Consider the following 9,886-nt stretch of genomic DNA (forward strand, 5'->3'; position numbering starts at 1 on the left):
AAAAAGTTGGGCGCGGTGGCTCACGTCTGTAATCCCAGCACTTTGGGAGGCCGAGGCAGGTGAATCACAAGGTCAGGAGTTCGAGACCAGCTTGCCCAACATGTTGAAACTCTGTCTTTACTGAAAATACAAAAAATTAGCTGGGTGTAGTGGCGGATGCCTGTAATCCCAGCTACTCGGGAGGCTGAGGCAAGAGAATTGCTTGAACTCAGGAGGCGGAGGTTGCGGTGAGCCGAGATTGCGCCACTGCACCCCAGTTTGGTGACAGAGCAAGACTCTGTCTCAAAAAACAAAACAAAAAATTTAATAGAGGAACACAAAATGTCTTCTATTCAGCTTTGTTAATTAAATGACGGGTTGGCCGGGTGCTCTACAAAAAGAATAAAAAACTAGTTGGGCGTTGGTCACACGAGCCTATAGTCCAGCTACTCCAGAGGGAGCCTCGGAGGCAGAAGTTGCAGTGAGCTGAGATTGTGCCACTGCACTCCAGCCTGGGCGACAGGGAGACCCTGCTTCAACAAAAAAGAAGAAAAGAAAAGAAATGATAGGTTAAATGTATTTAGAGATGTAAAAAGCCCAGGGAGACAGATATCTTAGGGAAAAAAATGTTTTTTAATCTAGATCAAGGATGGATCTTGGAAATCCCCTCATGAAGAGGAGGGTATATCTTTGTGAAAAATCAGAAAATGTCACTTCTGTTACCTGTATTTTGGGCATTCATTTTCTTTCTAGTGGTCATTTTATTGTTATGATGATTACCAATAAAGAACAGGAGTTTTAAAATTTTGTAGAAACATTCCTTTTCTCCTTGTTATAGACGTCTGGGTTGCAAGTACGTTGTAGAATATATGGGGTGAAAACCACAGTCTTGTTATAGATTTTAAAAATTGACTTCACATGAAATCAGTGAAGCTTTTGGTTTTTGTAGATCTACTTCACAGCTTTTAAAATTGTGTTTGGTTTAAGTGGGTCTGGGAAGAAGTTCACCCTGCTTCTTTAATTGTATTTTTCTGTTGCTGCTGTTCATTCAGGGGCTGCCTATTGTCAGTTTATGGACATGCTGTTCCCCGGCTCCATTGCCTTGAAGAAAGTGAAATTCCAGGCTAAGCTAGAACACGAGTACATCCAGAACTTCAAAATACTACAAGCTGGTTTTAAGAGAATGGGTGTTGACAAAGTAAGTAAATGTTATCTTTTACTGCGGTTAATGTTCCTTAATTAATGATCATTCCTAAGGATATAGATGCTAGCTTATGACTTTGGACATTTTCTTTTTATTCTTAATTTATCTAGTTAACTTTTCTCAGTTAACACAGAATTTACTGGGAGCAGTTTCCCTCTACCTTCTTGCCCCTATTCCTCTTTCTTGTTTCTTTCTTCATCATCTGTGAAATTAGTAACTGTGTAGAGGAATCAGCCTGTAAATTTGTACAGTGATTTTTATTTAAAAAAAATTACTTGTGTAATCTCTAGTAGTCTGAAATCTAACTCTCTTAATCTGGATTTACTTCTGTAAAAGCATACTGTATGTAGAATAGTTCCAATAGAGAAGATTGTAGGCCAGGCGCGGTGGGTTACACCCGTAATCCCACCACTTTGGAGGCTGAGGTGGAGAAGATTCTAGAAATACTTGCTTTTTACAGAAGGATACAAGGAGGCTCCGTGGTGGGTGCTGGAAAACTCCTTTCTGCCCCCAAAGTTTTTTGAGGGAACAGAAACATGGTCCACCGGGCATGGTTTAGCACAAACATTACCTCTGTTTTACTAGATAATAGATTAAGTAGTTTTTTTCCCTTCCCCACCTTTGTGAAGGGTTTATCCTTTTAAGTCATTTTTGGGGGGATAACTTTTTTTTTCTTTGGCAAAGGTAGTAACACCCCAGTTATCTTGCTGGTGTGTCTGGTTTTATGTATTTTGAAATCAGGTTTTCTTTTAAATTTTAGTTCTGTCTCTACAATATATAAAATAGGCATTTATAGTATAAGAATATCACTTAGTTTCCAGGCATAGTTTAAGTAGATATAGCTTATATACAGTAATTTTGCTTTCATTTTTGTGGAATTGTATTTTATTTTTTGAATATGGAAAATGTCTAAAGTATATAAAAGTAATAATAGTGTATAAATAATAAATAGTAAATAGTGTAATGATCCCTCATGTACCTCAACGGTTAGCATGGCCAATTTTGTTTTATATCTAATTCTGTCCCATGCTACGTATTTCTGGGTTATTGAAATGAGTACAGTGGTAATATTTGTGAATGCTTCAGTATCATGCAAATTATATTTGTCGGGGGTGTATATATAATTGCATATATTCTTTTTATAATACATTGCAACTGGAATATTTGGAGATTAAAAGATAGTTAAAAGCCAGGCATAGGGCCAGGCGCGGTGGCTCAAGCCTGTAATCCCAGCACTTTGGGAGGCTGAGACAGGCGGATCACAAGGTCAGGAGATCAAGACCATCCTCGCTAACCCGGTGAAACTCCGTCTCTACTAAAAAATACAAAAAACTAGCTGGGCGAGGTGGCGGGCGCCTGTAGTCCCAGCTACTCGGGAGGCTGAAGCAGGAGAATGGCGTAAACTCGGGAGGCGGAGCTTGCAGATCTGGCCACTGCACTCCAGCCTGGGTGACACAGCGAGACTCCGTCTCAAAAAAAAAAAAAAAAGCCAGGCATGGTGGCTCATGTCTGTAGTCCTAGCTACTCTGGAGGTTGAGGCAGGAGCATCACTTGGACTCAGGAGTTTGAGGCAGCAGTGAGCTATGATTGCACCACGAGACTCCAGCCTGGGCAACAGAGCAAGACCCCATCTCTAAAAAAGATTAAAAAGTTAAGCTGTAGCCAACACTTCAGTGATTTGAATATTTGAAAACACAGTATTCTTGTATAGTAAAAATACTTACAGGGTCCTTATGTATATTTATTATTATTTTTTGTGGGTTTTTTTTTTTGGTGTTTTTGTTTTTTGAGATGAGGTCTTGTTGTGTTGCCAGTGCTGGTCTAAATTCCTGGACTCAAGCAGTCCTCAAGATAGCTAGGATTGTAGGTACATAGCCCTGCACCCAGCAAGCATGTTTTAATAGGATTTGGAATTAACTTGGAAAACATGTCATTTTGTAAAAATTTATCCTGAGACTGATTCTGCATCTTGATCTATTTTCAGGTTAGAATTATTCTTTTTTCTTTTCTTTTCTTTTTTTGAGACAGTCTCACTCTATTGCCCAGGCTGGAGTGCAGTGGCGCAATCTTAGCTCACTGCAGCCTCCACCTCCCGGGTTCAAGTGATTCTCGTGCCTCATCCTCTTGAGTAGCTGGGATTACAGGTGCCCACCACCACACTTGGCTAATTTTTGTATTTTTAGTAGAGACAGGGTTTCACCGTATTGGCCAGGCTGGTCTCGAACTCCTGACTTCAAGTGATCCACCCTCCTCGGCCTCCCGTAGTGTTGAGATTACAGGTGTGAGCCACCACGCCCGGCCCAGAATTTTCTTGAACACAGTTCATTGTAGATGCCTTTGGTTGATTTGTGCAATGGATTTTTCTTCCCTTTTTTTTTTTTCCTTTTAATTACATTTATTTTAATGCTGAATTTACTCCCGTGCCGTAAGTTTTTGTTTTTTCAGTTTCTTCTCTGGATATCTTTTTCCCTTCTGGGCAACCTCCTCTTCTGGTTAGGAACCAATCTTTCCTTTTCAGTAAGGGACCTCATCTCAGTGCTCGGCAGGGAGAGCCTCCACTGTGGGTTAATCTGACCATGAGCTCCTGTAGCGTTCTGTCCGGCGCATCTTACGGTGCTTTTCTCACTTGGACTATCTCGACTGCCCAGACGAATCTACAACTCTAAACCCTAAGTTCCAGCCTTACTCCTGCGTTTTTCAAGCATGTGCCCAGCCAAAAATTCAGCACTCTTTTGGGCCACCGACCTTGTGTCCAGCCCACACTGCTTGGCCTGGGCACACCTGCCAACTCCACCATTGTAACGTCGGAATGGTACGCACTGTTTCTGTAAAGTGACATCTTTCAGATACTTCGTGGCTTTTCGAATATGCATACCCTTGATGGCCTGGGCAGTTTCACGAGTGTTCTTAAAGTGAACACGAAGATTGGAACCTCTTGATTTGCATGATTTCGTGGGGTTCTCCGGGTCAAGTGAATAGCGAACCATTTTCACAGATTACCTCAGGCCGCTTAGGGAAAGAGAGGTCTTCCCTTTTTTTTCAATGAGGTCTCTCTCTGTCTCTGTCACCCAGGCTGGAGTGCAGTGGAACAGTCTCGGCTCACTGCAGTCTCTGTCTCCTGGGCTCAAGCAGTCCAGTCTCAGCCTCCCAAGGAGCTGGGACCATAAGTGCATGCCACCACACCTGGCTCATTTTTTTGTATTTTTGGTAGAGTCGAGGTTGTCACCATGTTGCCCAGGCTGGTCTCAAACTCCTGGGCTTAAGCAATCTGCCTGCCTTGGCCTCCCAAAGTGCTGGGATTACAGACATGAGCCACCGTGCCTGGCCTATGCAGTGGATTTCATGCTTTGTGATAGGCACTGTGGCCATGCAAGTTATATGGCAGACCTACTCTTTATAGCATAATGACACTTGTATCACGTCTTAGTATGTGCTTGGATGTGTGTATGTGACTTATATGATACTTGTTCCTTTTTTGTTTCTGATTCCTTTTCATAAATTTGAGAGAGTGGGGAGGGGTGTAGGTACTCTTGAAGGCAAACTGCATGAAACTTGCTTTATAAATTTAGGGGCTTACTTAGCCCTAAGGTCTCTAAAATATTTTTTTCTCCTTTTGGCAGAGCTTTATAATAAATTGATGCATGGACTAGTTTGATGCTTGCCAAAGCCTCTTGTTTTGGGCTAAACAGTTGTTTTTCTCTGCAGATAATTCCTGTGGACAAATTAGTAAAAGGAAAGTTTCAGGACAATTTTGAATTCGTTCAGTGGTTCAAGAAGTTTTTTGATGCAAACTATGATGGAAAAGACTATGACCCTGTGGCTGCCAGACAAGGTCAAGAAACTGCAGTGGCTCCTTCCCTTGTTGCTCCAGCTCTGAATAAACCGAAGAAACCTCTCAGTTCTAGCAGTGCAGGTAAAAAAAAAAAACAACCCCAAAATGTTTCCAAAAAATAGCGTTCTAGATATTCATTCAGCATTCAACTAGAATTTTTTCAGTAGCCGTAGGCTTAGGGATCTTAAGAAATATAATCCCAGGTATGTGGCCAGGGCATGGATTCTGGCATCAGGCAGATAACTGTGTTTGTCCTTAGGTATCTGTAGCCCTGTGTAAGCAACTTCAACTCTGCCCCACAGTTTCTTCCTCTATAAAATGGGAATTTTAATACTTGCCTCAGAGGTTTTTGAAACTTGAACAAATTACTGTATGCAGTTTTGCCAAAGCTCTAGAAATCCATCAGGCCAGCTCATGTAAGAGAGCATTTGTTCATTCCAAAACAAGGGCATTTTCACAGAGCCCTAGGATAGGAAGTTATACCAGAGCTGAACTCCTTGAAGGAGCTGTGTAGGTCTCTCAGGGACTGCTCTTGGCTGTCTGTGTTATTCTGTCTGTAGACCAGCTTCCTATATATACTCATGGCTTCCCTACCTGCCCTAGAACTATAGCTGTTAGGTGACTGGCTTGCCATGGTGCTAGCAGAGTCTGAGGGGTAGGGAGAAGCTGATTTTACATACCTTCTCAGAAGGGTATGGGCTTGATAGCTTTCTCAGGATATGTTTACAGTAGTATAGAATGTGTATATTTTGGGGCAGGGTAGATAATTAAGGTTTCATAATACCTTGAGAGAGGCTGGTTCATCTGATAGAGAGGGTAGGCTGAGTGCTTTCTAAATAGCTTTATGGAGAGACAGTTCGCATGCCATATAATTATACTTTTATATTTAAAGTATAAAGTTAAACGGTTAAGAGTTGTGTAACTATCACCACAATCAATTTTAGAACATTTTCATCACTCCAAAAAGAAATCTTGTGCTGGGCGCAGTGGCTTATGCCTGTAATCCCAGTGCTTTGGGAGGCAGAGGCAGGCAGATCACTTGAGGTCAGGAGTTTCAAGACCAGTCTGGCCAACATGGTGAAAACCCGTTCTACTAAAATACAAAAATTAGCTGGGCATGGTGGCGCATGCCTGTAATCCCAGCTACTCAGGAGGCTGAGGCAGGAAAATCGCTTGAACCCCAGTGGTGGAGGTTGCAGTGAGCCAAGATCACACCACTACGCTGCAGCCTGGGCGAGAGAGCGAGACTCTGTCTCAAGAAAAAAAAATTTAAAAAAAGGAACTTTGTGCGTAGTTAGTAGTTGTCACTTCCCACTTTCCCCAGCTTTTCGCCCTCCCTCCAGCCCTAAGCAACCACCTACTTGCTTTCTGTCTCTGGATTTGCAAATTCTGAACTTCTGCTATAAATGGAATCATAGAGTATATGGTCTTTTGTGTATGGCTTCTTTTGCTCAGCCTGCTGTTTTCAAGGTTCATCCATGACCTAGCATGTATCAGTCCTGCATTCTTTTTTATTGTGGAATAATATTCCATTGCATGCCTGTACCTCATTTTATTCAGCAGTTCATGGTCATTTGCGTTGTTTCCCACTTTATGGCAAATGGGATTAATGCTGCTATGAACGTTCATGTGCAGCTTCTGTGTGGACATACGTTTTGATTTCTCTCAGTTACAGACTGAAAGGTATATACTCTGGGAGCAGAATTGCTGTGCCGTGTGTTAACTCTGTATTTAACCTTTTGCGGAGCTACCTGTTTTCCAAAGTGGCTGAGCTGTTTCCATTCCCATCAGCAGTATATGAGGGTTTCCATTTCTCTAGATATTGAGCACTTTTTATTCTTTAGCTGTTTAGAATGGGAAACTGCATAGATAACCCTGTGCATTTCATATTTCAGATGCTGCTACCAGTTGAGTGGAGACGTGCATTAAGCATTTAGTCTTTGGGATAAACGTGCTAGAGAGAGTCATCCAGAGGAAATGCCTGTTACTGTGGGTGAAAGGCCTTGTGATTATAGTTTGGGGTGTTAGGAAGATGAGATATTTCCAAACCTGGCATGTAATATGCAAACTTTACAAAATAATTGCTAAGTAAGTGAATCATCAATCGTATCTATACCTTGAGGATTAGCTCATTCTTGGTTATTTTTACTTGTAGATAGGTTGGCTGCTTTACTCCTTTTTTCTTGTCTTTGACTGCTTTTGGCTGTAAATACTGAGAGACGTCTGTAAATACTAGTCAGTGTGATGCTTTTCTCTCCTCACCTTCCTAACTCCTTCTAAAAGGTAAGCAGAGAGAAAGATTTTAAAGCAATTCATGGGAAGAGCAGGCTCTCCTGCTCTTATGGATTCCCTCCCTCTTCCAGTCCAAGGAGTCGGAGGTGAGGAGTTAGGAGGGACCTAACTTTCCAGATGGGGAGCAGTGGGCACCTGGCAGCAGCCGGGACTGTGTGCTCATGCCTGGCGTGAAGTTTGCCTTTGCTCTACGAAGCTGGATTTGGTTTGTAGATGTGTTAACTAAATCTTAGCTGTTGTAACCAACATGAAACAACCTGTTTGTGGATTTGGTCAGAGCTGGGTTAAGGTGGATCATCTCTATGCACCAGAATGACTGTACCCCTTTCAGATGATAGTCCTGTTCACTGCAGTGGAGAAAAGACCTCACTGAAGGACTTATTCCCAGCATGAAACATCATGACTGAAATTGGTACTTAACTCTACTGTCAGATAGAAACCACTCAGGCAAATGTGGGAGTGTGGTCTTGCATGCTGGGGCTCTCTAGCATTGGTTTCCTTCACTGAACACCTGTGGAAGGCAGTTGGTCACAGCTTCTCTATATTGTCTTGTGGATTTTTTGTTTGTTTGGTCTGAAATTACGCCTTTTCAAAAACCTGTGCTCTCTTTTTCAGCTCCCCAAAGGCCCATGTCAACACAGAGAACTGCTGCGGCTCCTAAGGCTGGCCCTGGTGTGGTGCGAAAGAACCCTGGTGTGGGCAACGGAGATGACGAGGCAGCTGAGTTGATGCAGCAGGTGGGCACCCCTGTGTTTAGCACGTGAGTCACCTCGGGGGATAGGATCCTTGCAGTGGCCGGGGTGCCTTGTCCGTGTTCTTAGATGAACAGCTGCCTTGTTTGCTTGCCAGAGCATGTGACACATGTGAGCCTCAGGTGCTGTGTGGGGAGCATGAGTGTGGAGGTGTAAGGGAGGGATCAGGCGTGCCTGGGCTCTCTTAGTGTGGCGGAAGCCTGTGCTCGGAAGCCAGTGCTTAGAATAGAATCCCATTGAATGTTTCTGGACTGCTGCCCGGGGACCTGGGATTCGGAGCATGAAAAATAAAGGAGGTCTCCTTTTTGAACAATTTAGTAAAAAGAATTCTGCAGTCTCTCTGCTGAGTCCTGGACTGGGGTCACTAGATTGGAATTGAGAGTGGAACTGGTATGAAATGCCTGTTGCTCTTCTAGTTCTATTCTTAGTAACTGGGTGATTTGAAATGTCTTCTTCAGGAGTAAATGTGCTTAAGCCACCTGTCAGAGGTCTCTGTGGATCAAAACAAGTTTTAGACTTTTAGGCATTTTCCCACTAATCCTTGTAGTTGCTTTGTTTGCTTGCTTTCAGATGATTCTTTTATTCTATTTTAAAATTTTGTTTTATTAAAAAAGTTTTGTTTTAATAAAATAGAGATAGGGTCTCACTATGTTGCCAAGGCTGGTCTCTAACTCTTGAGCTCAAGTAATCCTCCTGCCTCAGCCTCCCAAAGTGCTGGAGTTACAGGTGTGAGTCACCACGCCTGGCTCCATTGAAAAAATCTGGAGTGCTCTGTGATTCCAGTGAGTTTGGGATTGAATCCTTTTACTTTTCTGAAAGCCAAGTCCTAAAACTTGAGGGAATTGATCTCTAATGCAGAACCTCTCATGACCCACACTTGAACTCCTAAGAGATCAGGACAGTGAGAACCTGCCCAAAGATCACGTTTCACTTTTTTCTTTTTTCTTTTCTTTTATTGAGACGGAGTCTAGCTGTGTTGCCAATGCTGGAGTGCAGTGGCGTGATCTCAGCTCACTGCAACCTCCGCCTCCCAGATTCAAGGGATTCTTCTGCCTCAGCCTCCCGAGTAGCTGGGACTACAGGCACGTGCCACCACGCCTGGCTAATTTTTTGTATTTTTAGTAGAGACAGCGTTTCACTCTTAGCCAGGATGGTCTTGATCTCCTGGCCTCGTGATCCGCCCACCTTGGCCTCCCAAAATGCCAGGATTACAGGTGTGAGCCTGAGCCACAGTGCTTGGCTGTAGCTAACATTTTAAAAGTGCTTTCGTCATGCACAGTGTAAGCACTTAATTTCACTTTTGCAGCAACCCTGTGAGGTTTTACACATAAGGATAGTGAGGCTCGGAGAGGTTAAATAATTTGAGCTAGGATTTGAACCCAGGTATACCTGTCTCCAGAACCTAGATCAGTCAGTCCCTGCTGAAGAGAATTGAGGAAGAGGTTATTTATCAAAGGTAAATAGATGTTTCTCTTCCTTGCACCCACCTTTGGAAACTGTAAGTACTCACCAGATAATTACTCTGGGCAAATTGCTGGTAAGCATTGATGAGAATACCAAGGCATAGGAGATCTGACCTAGACCTAGACAGGTTTGATACAGTTGGGGAAGATGGACTTGGTGCCTGCCTGTGGTCAAGTCCCAGATGAGGGTTACGGAAGGCAAAAACCACAGCTCTTACGGGGGAGAGTGTGACTGGGGTCTGAGGAGGCTTTCTTCCCTGAGAAGGTGACCAGAATTAGCTGCTTTGGATGGTTGGGTGTTGTAGAACTTTAACAGTTGATGTTGGGAGGGGTTGTGGTCTTTTTTTTTTTTTTTTTTTTTTTT

General features: G+C 43.0%; 1 protein-coding gene across 2 annotated transcripts in view; it reads left to right on the forward strand.

The window, feature by feature from the left end:
• MAPRE1 (microtubule associated protein RP/EB family member 1) overlaps nt 1-9,886 on the forward strand; it is a 38,593-nt gene that overhangs the window by 20,351 nt on the left and 8,356 nt on the right. For both annotated transcript variants that reach the window (XM_017884098.1, XM_017884099.1), the window contains exons 3-5: nt 1,032-1,177; nt 4,889-5,096; nt 7,923-8,044. In XM_017884098.1, coding sequence (XP_017739587.1) covers nt 1,032-1,177; nt 4,889-5,096; nt 7,923-8,044 — 476 coding nt within the window. The remainder of the gene's footprint in view (nt 1-1,031; nt 1,178-4,888; nt 5,097-7,922; nt 8,045-9,886) is intronic.

Source organism: Rhinopithecus bieti, unplaced genomic scaffold (genome assembly GCF_001698545.2).
Source record: "Rhinopithecus bieti isolate Rb0 unplaced genomic scaffold, ASM169854v2 scaffold_14455, whole genome shotgun sequence".
In the NCBI taxonomy this organism is placed as follows: Eukaryota; Metazoa; Chordata; class Mammalia; order Primates; family Cercopithecidae; genus Rhinopithecus; species Rhinopithecus bieti.